This window comes from Staurois parvus, unplaced genomic scaffold, assembly GCF_062004578.1.
Source record: "Staurois parvus isolate SC_StPar_1 unplaced genomic scaffold, SC_StPar_1.0 ptg000199l, whole genome shotgun sequence".
NCBI classification, from domain to species: Eukaryota; Metazoa; Chordata; class Amphibia; order Anura; family Ranidae; genus Staurois; species Staurois parvus.
This window is the reverse complement of record NW_028317995.1, coordinates 3,410,742-3,427,500: the sequence shown is the minus strand read 5'-3', so window position 1 is coordinate 3,427,500 and position 16,759 is coordinate 3,410,742. Positions and strand designations below refer to the sequence as shown.

General features: G+C 38.8%; 3 gene segments (V, D, J or C); all 3 read left to right on the top strand.

The window, feature by feature from the left end:
• Nucleotides 1-16,132, top strand: part of LOC149461527 (immunoglobulin heavy constant mu-like) — a 19,224-nt gene extending 3,092 nt beyond the window's left edge. Inside the window, 4 exon segments of the C gene segment in view lie at nt 10,014-10,322; nt 12,092-12,409; nt 14,344-14,670; nt 15,560-16,132. Of these exon segments, the coding sequence occupies nt 10,014-10,322; nt 12,092-12,409; nt 14,344-14,670; nt 15,560-15,948 (1,343 nt within the window).
• Nucleotides 1-16,759, top strand: part of LOC149461522 (Ig mu chain C region membrane-bound form-like) — a 385,848-nt gene that overhangs the window by 4,350 nt on the left and 364,739 nt on the right.
• Nucleotides 1-16,759, top strand: part of LOC149461526 (Ig mu chain C region membrane-bound form-like) — a 121,887-nt gene that overhangs the window by 3,998 nt on the left and 101,130 nt on the right.

Here is a 16,759-nt window from a genome sequence, read left to right as displayed (position 1 = left end):
GGCTCATTTTATAAGCAGCCTGTGTTTGCAACTGCAGCTATAGTTTGCTTTCATAGTAGATTTCAGTCAACCTTAGCTGACTGTAACAAGTGTGCAGTTTCTGTATTATTTATCATAGAAAAGCAAGGGCTACAAGTACGCTTCCTGCTAGTCTAGGTCATTCTGTACCTATATGGTGAGGTCTGTAAAGCAGCAACAAATTTTACAGGAATTTTTTTGCCTGGGCTGTACAGTACAACAAATAGCATAGCATGTGCCTTTAGCTTAGCATGGGTCACAGACGTAGCAGTAAGATTTGCAATGAGCACATCAGGTATCAAAAAGCAACAGCTTACATATAGGAATGACAGGGAGAGTTTACCACACACAGACATTAGAGATAATAGATGAATTGTATAGAATGTACTGTACAGTTAAACCAAAGCCACGACTGCAGACAGTATAGCACTTCTGACACTAGGTGTGCTGTACCATGCAAGTGAAGGTATACAGCAGCTGGTGGTTTAGGCACTGCACAGTACAGAAATGGAATATAAGTTATTTTATAGAATAAATAAATAGTTGGGTATGTATTGTACCTTGATGGCATAGCAGGTGCTATGTATAGTGAAGATGAATGCATTTACTGTACAGAACAGCAGAGGGCACAGCACAGCAGAGCAGAGCACAGCAGAGCAGTCAGAACTGCATATACTGTACTGTACAATTTGGAAAGGATATTGGCATAGCAGGGACTATATACAGTAAAAGGTACATTTGATCCTGTCCAGCACAGCTGAAAACATACCATATTTCACAGCTTAGTTGAAATAAGTAGTATGCACTGAGCTATAAAACTAAAGGCATAGCTAGTTGCTGCATATTCTTTATAGAAGAATGGGTATTGTATAACATAGCAGACAACACAGCATACACGGTGCCACTTGTCTGCAATGCATAGCGTATACTGTAACATATACCTGTTATAGCATGCGCTGAATACAGCAAAAGCCACTGCAAGTGCTGCACAGCATACAGCACAGTCTGGTACAGCAGGTGTGGTATGCGGGAGAGTGTAGAACAAGTACTGTACAGCACAGTCCACAGCAAAGCATATATAGTACAGCACAACTGAAATGTTTATTGTGTGGTAGTGTACAGCCAGTGTCAAAGCAGGTGCTGTGTATAGCAGATGATGTCTCAGGTACTTATAGCACTAATGACAGCAAAGCTAAATTGTATAGCGTATGCTTCACCAGTAAATGGCATAGTAGGTGCTGTATACTTCAGAAAGTGACACAAATAGTTCAGAAAATGGCATAGCAGCTACAATACAGCACAGCAGACAGTATAGCATGTGCTATACCATACAAGTAACCATATAGCAGGTTCTGGATTTGCTAGCAAGAAGTGCATGTAGTGTACACCACAGCAAATACCACACCATGCATTGTTTAGCACAGCTTAGGAGTGACGTTTAGCATGTTCTACAACAGTCAATGGCAAAGCAGATACCATTTACACTGGTACAGAGTGCAGTTATTGTAGGGCCAAGCAGATGCCAAAGCATATAATGTTGTGCAGTATATCATGTACAATTGTTAGAGCAAGTGCTGTGTACAGCAGAAGCTATTGCAGGTGCTGTACAGTATACAACATATGCTGTACACTACATGTACATGCATGTTCTGCACCCCACAATTATTGGTACTGTAGGCACTGTATAAAGGAGAGTGTAGCACAGGTACTATACAGCACAGTCCACAGCAAAGCGTAAATAGTACAGCACAACTGAAATGTTTATTGTATGGTAGTGTACAGCCAGTGAGAAAGCTTTATATGGAAGATGATGGTGCAGGTGCTTATAACACTAATGACAGCATAGCTAAACTGCATAGCTTATGTTGTGCCAGTAAATGGAATACAAGGTGCTGTAGACTTTAGAAAGTGATTGTGTACAACACATAAAAATAGCTTAGCAGTTACTATACAGCACAGCAGACAGCATAGCATGCACTATACCATACCAGTAATGATATACCAGGCGCTGTATTCACTAGCAGGTAGTGCATGTAGTGTACAGCACAGCATGTAACTCATTATATATTGTTAACTACAGCTTTGCAGTAATGTTTAGTATGTTCTACAACAGTTAATGGCAAACCAGATGCCATTTACAGTGGCATGGTGTGCAGTTATTGTAGGGCCAAGCAGACACTGAAGCATATACAGTACTGCAATATATCATGCAGAATTGTTACAGCAAAAACCAGTGTAGGTGCTGTACAGTGAACAACATATATTGTACGGTACAGCATGTTCTGTACCATACAATTAATAGTATAGTAGGTGCTGTATACAGGAGTCTATAGCACAGGTATTATACAACACAGTCCACAGCAAAGAATATATGCTACAGAGAAACTGGAACGTTTAATGTGTTGTAGCGTACAGCCAGTGACAAAGTTTTACATAGCAGAAGATGGTGCAGGTACGTATAGAGCTAATGACAGCATAGCTAAATTGTATAACATATACTGTACCGGTAAATGGTACAGCAGGTTCTGTACACTACAGAAAGTGATACAAATAGTATACAGCAGAGAAAATGGCTTAGCAGTTACTGTCAGCACAGCAGGCAGCATAGCATGTACTATACCATACAAGTAGTGATTTAGCAGGTTCTGTATTCACTAGCAAGTAGTGCGTGTAGTTTACAGCACAGCAAGTAACATGGCATATATTGTGAAGCACAGCTTAGGAGTAATGTTTAGCATGTCCTATACCAGGTAATGGCAAAGCAGATTCCATTTACAGTGGTGTGGAGTGTGGTTACTGTAGGGCCAAGAAGATTCCAAAGCATATACGGTACTGCGATATATCAGGTAGAATTGCTATAGCAAGTGCCGTATACAGCAGAAGCTAGTGTCGGTGCTGTACAGTGTATAACATATACTATACAGTACAGCATGTTCTGTACCCCATAATTAATGGTACAGTAGGTGCTGTATACAGGAGAGTATAGCACAGGTGTTATACAACATGGTCCACAGCAAAGAATATATGCTACAGAGAAACTGGAACGTTTAATGTGTTGTAGCGTACAGCCAGTGACAAAGTTTTACATAGCAGAAGATGGTGCAGGTACGTATAGAGCTAATGTAAGCATAGCTAAATTGTATAACATATACTGTACGGGTAAATGGTACAGCAGGTTCTGTACACTACAGAAAGTGATACAAATAGAATACAGCAGAGAAAATGGCTTAGCAGTTACTGTCAGCACAGCAGGCAGCATAGCATGTACTATACCATACAAGTAGTGATTTAGCAGGTTCTGTATTCACTAGCAAGTAGCGCGTGTAGTGTACAGCACAGCAAGTAACATGGCATATATTGTGAAGCACAGCTTAGGAGTAATGTTTAGCATGTCCTATACCAGGTAATGGCAAAGCAGATTCCATTTACAGTGGTGTGGAGTGTGGTTACTGTAGGGCCAAGAAGATTCCAATATACGGTACTGCGATATATCAGGTAGAATTGTTATAGCAAGTGCCGTATACAGCAGAAGCTAGTCGTGCTGTACAGTGTATAACATATACTATACAGTACAGCATGTTCTGTACCCCATAATTAATGGTACAGTAGGTGCTGTATACAGAAGAGTATAGCACAGGTGTTATACAACATGGTCCACAGCAAAGTGTATAGAGTACAGCACAACTGGAATGTTTATTGTGTGGTTGTGACCAGCTAATGGTGCAGTGCACAGCACAACATTGTGCAGGTACTCTTAGTGACAGCATATTTAAACACTATAGCATGTATGGTACCATACAGTAAATTGTGTAGTAGGTTCTGTATGAATTATATATAACAGAGAAGATGGCGTACAACTTTTGTAGAGCACAGCAGACAGCATAGCATGTGCTATATATGTGAAAGCTCTGCATACAGTAGAAGGTGTACAGCACAGAAAGTAGTACAGCAAGCAACATAACATCAACTGTACAGCATAACTGATATATGTAACAATGCACTGTACAGCTGATGGTATAGTAGCTGCTATATACATTAGGCAGAGCTGCACTTACTAAATATGACAATATGTACAGGGCAGCACTGCGTATGGAATATTATGCATATACAATGCATGTAATGGAAGAACAGGGCTTCATACAGCAGAGAACAGTGCAGGTACTATCCAGCACAGCAGATGACACAGCAAGGAATGTACAGCACAGTAGAATTGTATAGCATACACAGGTCAACTGCAGGCAAGGAAGGTGGTGTACTGTATAAACCTTCTGTATAAAATAAATGAGTACAATAGAAGGTAGAGTAGGTAAGTTGTAGCTCAGCAGGTATAGCAGGTAAATCACAGCACAACTGCTTAAGTAATTAGTGTATTTTCAGGCCATGTATACAGTAGAAGCCAATCTAATATAGATCCAAATTCTGGTATAGCAGAAAGAATAGATGGATGTAAGCCACATGCTGTAATGTATTAATAAAAAGTATAGCAAATGTATACTAGTATAAATGTATAAACATATATACACTAGGAAGCATGTAGTACAATTCCTATATCACACATATGGTAGAGCAGATACCACACAGTAAGCTATAGCATTTTTTTCGTACTACACTTAGTAGTTCATTGCACTGTTAATGTACCGCTCAATGTCGGTTGTGATAGAATATATAGACACTTTTGTCCATCCAAAACTGCTTTCTCTAGTATTTTGGGCTGAGTGGGGCATATCACATCCTCATTGCATCTTTTCCTTTATTTTTTTCCTTTGCTCAACCTTGGCAGGAAAAATCTCACCTGGATTGGTGCCATAGCTATGACACTGTAAGGTGTGATCTTCTTCCTGAAACAGCAAGGAAGACCCAAGGGGTTTTCAAGCTGTGGTCCACACCAACTAAAACCAAGTAATCTGTTTTGGGTGGAGTTGCTCTTTAGGTAGGAAATGCAATGCAGTTACTGTACCACACAACAAACAACGTGTACGCCATAGCTGAGGGTATATACGCTGTTCTGGACAGCTGAGTCCTGTAGACTCAGCTGATAGAGGAGAATGCAGTATAACGCACAGAATTTAAAATGTTTAAGGCACAGCTCAGTGCAGGAAAGTTCAGGTACTGCTGAGACTAGCAGAACATAGGGTACGTTCTAGAAAGCTTCATTGGAGAAGGTACTTTATTCCACAGTTTGGAGCAGTTACTCGAAAAAAGTACACACTCTCTGGTCCTGTAGGTGCTTAAATAAGAGGGTGTATGTAATGCATACAAAACCTAATGTACACAGGGTGCTATAAAGCAAACGGATAGCATTGCAGATCTACCATGACTCAAGAAAGTTTGGTTGTTATTTTACATATCGGTATGTAATATACAGCGTAGATAGGACAAAATACATATAGAAGAAGGTAGAGCTTAGAATGATCAGCTTATAAGAAGGTAGAAAGTGCTATAAGTATCTTAAGTAGCAGTGAAACTTCCCTGTGAAGCTCATATTGATATAGAAAAGATAGCTAAGCATAATGCAGAGCGGCGTCAACAACCTGTAGCTCATGATCTACCAGTAGATCGCAGCCAGGTAGTTTTTTTTTTTCTATGGTTGAACTGGATGGACTTTTGTCTTTTTTCAGCCAGACTAACTATGTAACTATGGTCTGCGCTTGCTGACCCGCCAAACCACAGCATCAAACAGAGTGCAGTGTAGAGGGGCTACTTGTAAAGTTGGAGCTGTAGTAGGGAGCAAGGGCCACATAAGCCGATGCCTCCTCTGTAGTGCTGCCTCTTGTCCCATGGGGAGGGATACCAACTGCACTCCACCTCTTGCCTCAGCTAGTGGTCTCCAGAGTGGTGCCAACGGCAGGAAAGAAGAGGTCTTCAGGTCAGTGTGAAGCAATACACTGGGCATAATAGTATAGGGCTGATTTCACACTGGTGCACTGCAGTTTACCCACACCGCGCATGCAGTGTACCTGCAACTTTCCTGCAGGTTTGCTGTGCTTAGCCATAGACTTCTATTATATCCTGCGGGTTTGTTGCGCTTTCAAAAAGCGCACCACACCTGCCAGTTGTGGTAAAACCCCATAGTTAAGATGTGTTTTTACCACCCCTGCCCCAACCACACCCCCTTCAGTTTCAGTGGTCAGGGGTGTATACATGTCGCAGCTGAAGCAGGACATATACACGCTGTCATGGTTGGTGGGTGTAGCACCTGCCAAGCATGATACATCCAAGCGAATGAGGCCACTGTGCAAGTGTCCTGCAACCTTGTGCTGTACAGCAAACAAGGGGTTAAAGAAGACAGCATTGTGTTGCCTTCTCGCCACCTGCTTTAACCCTCTTGGACACAGCAGAAGCATGCAGTTGTGGGTCGTTTGCAGATTGACCCATTTACTTGAATGGGTTGCGATTGGCAGGCAGTAGAATCCACCAAACGCAAAAGTGGGTTTAATTACTGCTGTGGAATGTGTACACCTTTGGCTGCTGCCTCAGCAGGTAAAGGGGGGGGGGGTAGGTATTGAGGATGGTAAAACTGAGACTCAATTGCAGGGTTTTACCATCCCCATCTTTACTTGTGGACGAACCATAGGGGTGGCATTGCTGAATGCAACCAAGGGCTCAGTCACAAATGCAGCAGGCACTTCTGCTCCTCTGAAAAGCAATCTGAGTGTGTTTGACAGGTCATTATAAAGTGATATGTTGCTTCCTCATCACCAGATTTAAACCCATGATTGCTGTTGAATGCATGCAATTACAACATGGTAGTACAGCAATTGAGGTTTAAATTAGGTGTGAGGAGGTGACACTGCCCGGTGATCTTTGACTTCTCTCATGTTGTTCAGGTAGATCTCCACCTCTTTAAGGTTGCCTATCCCTGAAGTAGAGATTCTGCACAGACAAGAGGAAATGCTTGCTAGATCCATTAGGGCCTGTGTCAATGGGCAAACATAGCTTGTTTTTCTCATCAGTATAAAAAGCTTCTGAAATAATTTGGAATTAAAAGCTAGGTTCATTTGAATCACAATTGACTCCCTACTAACCTGCATTTGACCTGCTTGAAACTGCATTTGCATTCCCATAGATGTGTATAGGGAGAGATGCAGTTCTGGTGCAAAAGCCTTTAAAGGCCCTGTAATTGTAACGCAGGTATTGCATAGCTCAGTGACCATGAAATAGAGTGCTAGCTCATCAGAAAGTTTAGTGACTGCTTTACTACTGACCTGAGCAAACAGAAGACAAGTCAAAATATATTTGATAACAGTGAGCTGATATGATAGAAATAAACTAAGAGTAAATAAACTGAGAGTATTGCTCCAGCAAATAAATAGCCATTGTAAAAATGAGAAAGATACAGATTGGTACAGATTGTTTTCTGTTCTGATTTAGGTTAAGAACTTTATATCTGAGCCTAAAGCAGAACAAATCCCAATATTATTATATAATGAGATGCTATGATATGAACAGTTTGCTGTATCATTACGTTTAACCTATTATCTGTTGCATAATCTAATTAGTGTGCCTGTTCTCCATTCTTTGTGGAGTAAAATTACTATATACAACGTTTTGAAGTATAACACCATTGTGCATTCGAAGTGTTCATATCACACAATATGGTTCTATAGCATTTAAAAGCATTATACAATATACATTTGCCAACCACTGCTATAGCAGTAAACAGTTAATACTTTGAAGAACAAGAAGTATTTTTATTATGTATGGTATATCATCAGTGAGCTGTCCAGTAGCACAGTGCTGATTATAGGAATTAGGAGTAGGAATTATAGTCACGTTATAAAAGAAAAGATAAAATCATTTATAAAAATGTATAAACATATATAATATGCAGACTGTATCTGTCAGACATACACAAAAAGAATTAAGGCCATACTAGGATGGCCTAGTGTGAAAAAAACAGTTCTGCATTGTGGCAATGTGCATCTCTGCAAAGTGTAATACATGAACAAAGATGCCTTGATTCATTATAGGAGCAAAGAATGTTTACCTGGCAAAGTGCTTGAGGTGATTGTAGCCATATTAGTGCATTTGCGACAATACTCAATTGTACCTGGCAAAGTGAATGCTTAACTTAGTTAGTAAAATATTGCTTTGTTAACTTCATCCAAGACAAATCCTGGTTTTTTTAATTGCCCTGCACACAGGGGCATATTTACCACAAGGCAAACAAGGTATTTGACTAGGGTGGCATTTTTCAGGGGGGCAGTGGCATTTTTCAGGGGGGCAGCACCGGCCCCCTGGAAGAAGGGACACACACAGCATGGGGACCAGCTGAGAGAGGCTGCGTGCTGCTTGATAGTGTATGAAGAGCCTGACTCTTGTTCCCAGGGATGTCCAGAGCTGTAAAGGTGAGTATCTTCTCTCTCACAGGGGTGGGGGTGCCAGTGTATGGGGGGAGGTGGTAGTGGAAGGCTCTCTCGGGTGGGGGCTGGGGTGTTATTTGTCAATATCAGGCTCTGTTCGTGGGGGAGGGGGGTGCTGGTTGGTGTCAGGGTATCCCTGGGGTGGGGAACTGATTTTTGTGTTGCCTAGGGCAGCATGAAACCTAAATACACCACTGCCTGCACATGATTAGTTATTCAAAGCAAACACAGCTTCACCTTATTCTCTAAGCTAAGCGAACAATCTGTACTCCTTTAGTAAATCAACTCTAACTGCTGCTAGGCTTACATACAAAAAATAAAAAGTAAAGAATGCACAATATACACATTGGCCATAATGCTGCATAAACAACTTTTGGATCTTAAATATATATATATATATACATACAGCACATGCTACTGTTACGATCCCATATGCTGATCAGTGTGTTTGACTATATGTGAGTAGTGCTGCAATATAACATTATCAGTTTTCCATGAGAGTTTGTATTATTATTAAAAATAAATATTGTTGTTATTATTATTACTAGCACTTCTTGGCATTACCTTTACTAGGCATTGTGTAGTCTCACCGGTTAGCATACCACACTTATGATAACAGACATTTTGCGATTTGCAAGTAGATGTTTTTCAAATAACCAGAAAACAGCCATACAATGTCAATGTATGACCAAAGGAATATGACTATTCATCAGAACTGTCATTTTTGAAAGCATAATTCAATGAGTAGTAGTGTGCAGTATGTAAAGTTAACTAATAATATAGTAGCTTTTAGTAGTGATATTTGAAAGATGAATGAATGTTATTGCCAAATGATCGTTTTGCTATCAGCATTCTTTAAATGATATAAACAGCACATGCCAGTCCTTACTGAGGACTATACCTTAAAGTTCAAAATACAAGACTTATGCTATAGATGGGTTTTTTTTATAACAACCCAGGTTTGCTCAGCAGAAAAAAGTATTAGAAGTTACATGCTCAACTGTGTCTCAATTGTATTATCATAAACTCAGAAAAATCTTTTAATTGCGCTTCAAGGAGCTAAAGGCAAGGAAATAAGGGAAACACGAGTAAGTGCATTGTAGGTTTATTTCTCACTGCATGCTTCATGGCAGTCTGTAGATTCTCAATGTAAGCATTATAGAATGTATTTTGATACCTAAGAAAAATACTGGAGTTAAAAAAATATGTCCTTATGCCAGTAAATTGTTTATTAGACATAAAAACAGCATTTTTTTTGTTTTGAGGGGAGGGGAGTGAATATCATATTTTTTCTTGGGGGGGGGGGTCAGCATTTCAACTGGTGCAGTGTTTAAGATCTTAAAGGTAAAATTTCTTCAACATATAATATTTGTTTAAATAATATAAATACATGATCATTAAAAAAACATGTATGAGAAAAGGTTATCTAATCCTAACAGGAATCTCATTCTAATTCTAAACTTTAACCTGAACCTTTAGCTCCCTTTTTAACACTTACTGCAACCACCTAGTATTAACTAATTTCAGTTGGACCCAAACTGAAATATCTTCAAATCTCCCCTTTTAACTTGTACTAAACTCTGTCTCCTAACTACAGTACTCATTCCTTCCATCTTTTGCTTCTATTCTCAGCTGTACCGTCGGCCCCATCTCTCTTTCCACTTATTTCTTGCGGCACATCACAGGAACAGACCACCACCATTGGCTGTCTGGCCAAGAATTTCCTCCCAGACTCCATTGAATTCACCTGGGTCGATAAGGGCAACAATAATTATTCCGATGGCCTCAAGAAGTACAATTCTGTGTTGCAAAATGGAGGCACCTATACAGCAAGCTCCCAAATTAAAGTGCCAACTGACAAATGGGAGAACAGCGATCCTTATAAATGCACTGCAAAACATACAGAGAATACCAAGTCTGTGGTGCTTCAGTTATCAAAAGGTAAGAATCTTATATCTCTATTACATTACATTAAAAAAACATTAAGCATTTAACTTTTTATCAGATAGAATGGTACCTTAAAGTGGAACTTCACTCTATCAAACACAACTGACAGTTATTAATCCTTATGTTGCTAGCATTAGTAAATAGATAGGGAGGTATATCAAATTTACTTATTAAATAAACTTTTTTTTATACATTTATTCAGTTACTTCCTTGTTTTCATGACTACGCAAATGATCTCATCACCCCAGGAGTCTTCAGGAGGGGAGAAGGGGTTTTCTCAGCTTAGCACACCCTCCTGTCTGCATGCCTCAGCTAAGGGCAGATGGATTACAGGAAGTATATACATGAATCATCTGCCCTTACTCAAGGTGGCCACAACCAGAAATTCCAGGGGGTGTTTTTCAAAGTGATTTCTCAGTAAAATAAAGCATTGAGACATGAATGGATGGGAGCGTTTGCTTAGAATATGAAAAATAAATTAAATTGTGTTTTTGGTTTGTGGTGCTCAGATGCAGTGTAGTTCCGCTTTAAAGTAAATTGAATAGCGCTTAGAGATTTAGTAAAAGGTTTCAAAGTAATAAAGCAGATTCAGGAGACTGCTAGTACTTTATAAACGGTAAGTATGCAGGTTCTCACTTTAGCTAGCGATTCTTACTATGAGCTAGTTAGACTTTTTATCTAGTGCACCCCAGTTACTGATCAAACTCTTAAGTAGGGCTTAGCAAACTCACCTTCTCTTTACAGGAGGCATTCTCACTTTGCAACTTTTGTATTCATTTTAAAGAAGTAAACTCTGTACAGGCTAAATTATATTCAGCTCTGTACTAAAAGTTAAAATGTACTATATCTAAACCCAAACATGAAAATGTAAAATATTGCAGCTTATCCTTAATTGTGATGGGTGCATTATTTTTTTAGGCTTTCTTCCTTAATTTTCATCTTGTGATTAGGACAGTAAAATACCACCTGTCATACTCTATGTAGGAGAAATGGAGCCACCGTTGGACAGCAACATTATCAGCCTGTGGAGAGGGTGGTATTAGATACACTAGCAAGTTAAGATGAATTAACACTTTTTAGGCAGTTAGAAAACCATTTGTTTCCTTTTGAGAGAAAGGTTTTAATTAAATGAAACAAGCTGATCATTGTAAGCAGCCCTATCAGTGCTAAATAGTTTATGCCAATTTTGCTGAACATCTTAGTCTGTTAAAGGAAATTTAAAATAACAGACTTGCTAGCTGGATAACCCCATGAAACAAAAGAAAAAAGCCATAAAAATAAACCTAATGTAGCCATCACATGGTAAGTGCAATTTATTAAATTTTTCCTGTTGGCCTTAGATATTGCTTTAAGTCAGCAATCTACAGCCTTGTAAGCAACATGTGGTTTTCAGCTTTCTTTTATGGTTTACATTACAATCTCATTGCAACAGTTTAACAATGAAGCACCTTTTTGTCTGAATATCTTGTGCATCATAATTTATAAAAAATAAATCAGCAGAGGATATCACATTTATATAATGTAATTACAAATTGAATAATATTACAATTTTAACAAAGATTCATATGTTTATATATCTCTCCTTTAGTTATATATGAACATGTTGCTCACAAGGTCAAAGGGGTTAGCGTAGATCAGTGCCTCTGGTACTCTAATTTATATTACATTTATTGTAATTATAGTTATTTGTGTTACTGATATGTACTATTTAACTAGGTATAACATAGATACTGAACGTGCACACATTCTCTTTTTTTTTAAAGTTGCAATGAAACCAACAGTAACGATCCATCCTCCCATCAAGGAAGATATAGATTTAAACGGGAATGCCACAATTGCGTGCATCATTAGTGGATTTTACCCTAAAAACATTGCAGTGTCATGGATGAAGAATCAAGAATTGATTCATGACAGCGTAACAGAAGAAGCAGTTTCCAATGGAAATGGAAGTTTTACGGTAGTCTCCTTTATCGTAGTATCTAAAAAAGACTGGGATACAGATGTAACATTCTCATGTGTAGTAAAACATGCTGCTTCTGACTTCCAAGAAATGAAGAATTTGAGTAAATCGATTGTATGTGGTAAGTTATTTTATATTCCATCTGATCCAGTAAAATGTTCCTTTTTAAAACATGAACATAAAATCCTAAAGATTAACTAATGTATGCTGCTTAGTGTCAAAAATCTTAGTGATTAGTATTCATATTTATTGCAGCAGTAACAAACTAGTAGGGAAAGCTTTAGCTCTGAGATGATGTTGTCACTGAGAGTGGAACAGGTTCACAAGGCTACTAGGGCATCTGATTCTCCCTACCCTCCCATATACTTTCTATTCATGGAACCCTCCACTTCTGTAAGTTTGTGTCACGTGGAAGGCAGCTGAGCATCAGACATGAATAGAATAGTCTCCCCTATTGCACATTAAGCAGACTTCCTCATTAACCATTACCGGCTGTTCGTCAGAAGTTGGCAGCATGCAGTAAACATTAGGGATTATTTAATAAAGAAATAGAACATTTTCACTTAGCGTGTATGCTCACTTTGCAAAAAGTAAATCCTTTCCGTCCCTTCCCTTCAGTCATACAGTTATGAGCTAGCAAAAATCCAGTTTCTTTTTATTAATTTTCCTTGCACATGACTGATTATTGAATGCGAACATGACTTTACCTTATTTACTAAGCTCAGTGAACATTAATTTTGCTACACCAACCACACAAACTGCAAAAAGGAAGACAAATATAAAAAGGGACTGCATAACATTTATTTATTTATTTATCGAGTTTATATAGCGCCAAAGGGTTTGCTCAGTGCTGTACAATAGAGGGGGGGGACAATACATGAAACATTACAGCAACTACAAACAGCACACAAGGGGTAAGAGGGCCCTACTCTTTCGAGCTTACAATCTAGGAGGGAGGGGGTAGAGGTACAGGAGGAAATGGCTGTGGGGGATGAAGTGGTAGAAGGAGGGAAGGGCAGCGGCTGTTAGGTGAGGGTGGGGTAGGCTTCCCTGAAGAGGTGGGTTTTCAGGGAGCGCCTGAAGGTGAGGAGGGAAGGTGACAATTTGATGGATTGGGGTAGTGAGTTCCAGAGGATGGGGGAGGACCTGGAGAAGTCTTGCAGTCGTGCGTGGGAGGAGGAGACCAGGGAGCAAGATAGAAGGAGGTCCTGTGAAGAGCGAAGGGTACGGGTAGGGTGGTACCTGGGAATCAGGTCGGTGAGGTAGTTAGGGGCAGTGTTGTGAATGGCCTTATAGGTCAGAGTGAGCAGTTTGAATTTAATGCGTTAGGCAATGGGGAGCCAGTGGAGGGAGAGGCAGAGGGGGGTGGCAGAGTTGGAGCGGCTGGTGAGGTGGATGAGTCTGGCCGCTGAGTTCAGGATGGTCTGAAGCACAGGCACAGTTATTTTATCATCCATGAATGGAATTTTGGAAGGGAAAGAGCATTTGTAGGTAAGGGAGTGACCAGTGAATGTTCTATCCTCTTCAGCATGAAATATTTCACTCCAAGTAACATGGCAACTGCATGCTGGAGCACTCAGAATCTGATGCATCCGTGCATGGTAGTCAATCAGCTTCTAAATTCAGCTTGTTCAATTACGCTTTGACAATAAAACCTGGCAGCTGATTGGTTTCTATGCAGAGATGCAGCAGATTTTGCACTCTCCAGTTTTAGTAAATCAACCCCTATGACTGAAATATACTGTATTTTTACATGAATGAAATTGTATGGGGAGCGAGTGTTTCCTATATAGTTTCAATGTGGTTATCCAATGGAAAAATACTGTTATCTACAACTTTAATGCCTCTTTAGCTTTATATGAAAACTAACATAGATAAATCAACTTTATGGCAATATTGTATAAGTGCCAGATATCTTCCTACTGTCCAGATGCTCAAATGCATTTTAATGATTCTTTACTGCTCAACTCTTTAATCTGTGAATGAAAAAAATGTGCAAATACAGTGAATCACACAAATAAGGTATTCTAATATTTTTTATGTTCTTTTGTTTAGATTTTCAGATCCCAGCTGGTGAAATCAAAGTGACTGCTGTTCCCCCATCATTTGAAACTATTTATTTCCAGAATACTGCCCCGCTCACCTGCATTATTTCAAACATGAATACTAAGGATGGATTAGAGGTCATCTGGTACTCAAATACTGAAAAAATCACCAACACTAAAATAGAAGACCCAGAATATGACACTTCTTTAAGGAGCTACACTGCCAAGGCCATTGCTACAGTTTGTCCTGAAGACTGGAGAACAAAGACCTTTAAGTGCAGCGTGAGCCATCCCGAGCTTCCTCGTGTTGAAGTTGTCACACTCATTAAACCAAATGGTATGTATTTATTGCATTATATAACAATTCCTAATCGTTATTAAATGCACATATAAGCACTAATTGCATTACAGATGTCTGTATTTTCACTTTAAATAATTTTCTTTACACTTGAAATGTTCATTCTTCTTTACGAGCACAGTTTAACATTTCAAAAACGAATCTAATGAATATTTAATGCATTCATTAATTCACTGCCCTTTAAATTTCACAAGTTTAAAGGAAAGGTGTAATAAAACCTGTTCTTATAGCAGAGATTACAATGTTGCATATATGGCCATTGTTGGTATAAAGCAGTCATTACTTAATTTGTATGATTCCTAGGACCTAAATCCTTTCATGGGGTTCAAACTTATTGATGATGCTCTCTTTCAGTGTATGCTGTCAAATGTGGATGCAAATTTAGGTTGAAAAAAGTAGACTGATTAAAGAATTAGTCGTTATATCTGAATTTCAGACACTTGATTTGAAATATATATGTATATATATAATATAGTAAATAGTGGAGAGTTTTAACTATAGACATCTGGTGTTCACATATAACTCACATTGGTGTACCTATAAGATATCTTGTATTGGTGCGCACAGGCAAGTAACTTTTTAAGCTTCTGATCCATTGATCTCTCTAACAAATCATCCATCCTCTTTCCCTGAGACAGAGGAATGGTCGTGATGTGAGTGAGCCATATGTATACTCAAGAATCACTTAATTTTCCACTACTTAGTCCAGTTCAGTGGTATTACCATTTAGCTATTCTAGGTACACTGTGTTTTCTCATTATTAATACATTTTACCCAATGTTCTGCATCTCATTGAAAGCATGCTATTAATTCAGTTCACAAGTTATGTATACGTTTTTTTCTTCAACATGGTTTGTTTGTTTCCTAGGACATGATGCCAGAGCTCCAATAGTCTTATTATACCCACCACACCCAGATGAATTAGCTAAAAAAGAAACTGCCACTCTGTCATGTCTGGTTAAAGGCTTCAGCCCAGCTGACATATTTGTCAAATGGATTGATAGTAATAATGTAGAGCAGTCTCATGTTGCAACCACTGGGCCTATACAGGAGATCTCTTCTTCTAGCAGGAAAACCTACTTTCTCTTAAGCACATTAACCCTTACAAGCGTTGAAGATTGGAACAATGGCAAACCATACAGCTGTATAGTTGGCCATGAATCACTACCACTACACACCACCCAAAAGACCATTGACAAAAACTCTAACAAACCGAATCATGTGAATGTGTCCCTCATCATGTCTGATTCTTGTTAACAGTCCTTTAAACAATGACCAATAACATTGCCTTTGTTCTTCCCCGTGTGATGTGTAAAATGAGGAGGAGGAAGAAGGAGAAGTGTCATTTTGGTGTTTGTTGGTCTGCTTTTTGTACATTAACTTCAATGAACCTTTTTTTGCATCCTGAAAAGTAGAAATAAAAAAAAATCAATTTATAAAACGCTTGTTTTCATGTATGGAATGTGTGTAGCTGTCTTGTTCTTGTGTGGCTAAGAGTGAAGCTAACAATGGTTGCTGAAGCTGCTTCCTTAGTTGTCCTAGATTCTAACTTCTCACACACAGATAACACTATGTTAAAAGTGCAACAATATGAGCTGTACTTGTTCCTCATGGCCAACATTAGGGTTTATATACAAACATAGGGCAATAGGGCAAAACATAATGGTAGTGAACTAACTGATCAGAACCAGCATTCAAAAGTTAGCTACAACAAACAAAAAGCCAGAAATATGTATTATGGTTTACAGCCATGTTAATCTACTCATTTTTTTTCTGGATTTTCACACAATTAAAGGCTAAAATGCGATTCCCTTAAAGCAAATCTGTCCTACAGATTAAGCATGCAACTTACAGTTGTGCACTTGTGTATATATATATATATATATATATATATATATATATATACAGACAGAGATGTCTGCTTGTACCTTTAGCTGTCCTTAACAGTGCCCCAGAAACCAAAAAACTCAGGTACATTGAAATGTGAATACACATTACACATTAATAAACTTTGCCATTATCCAGAAGTCTGGAACACATGCTATTTATTGCCACAAAATCTAAAAGC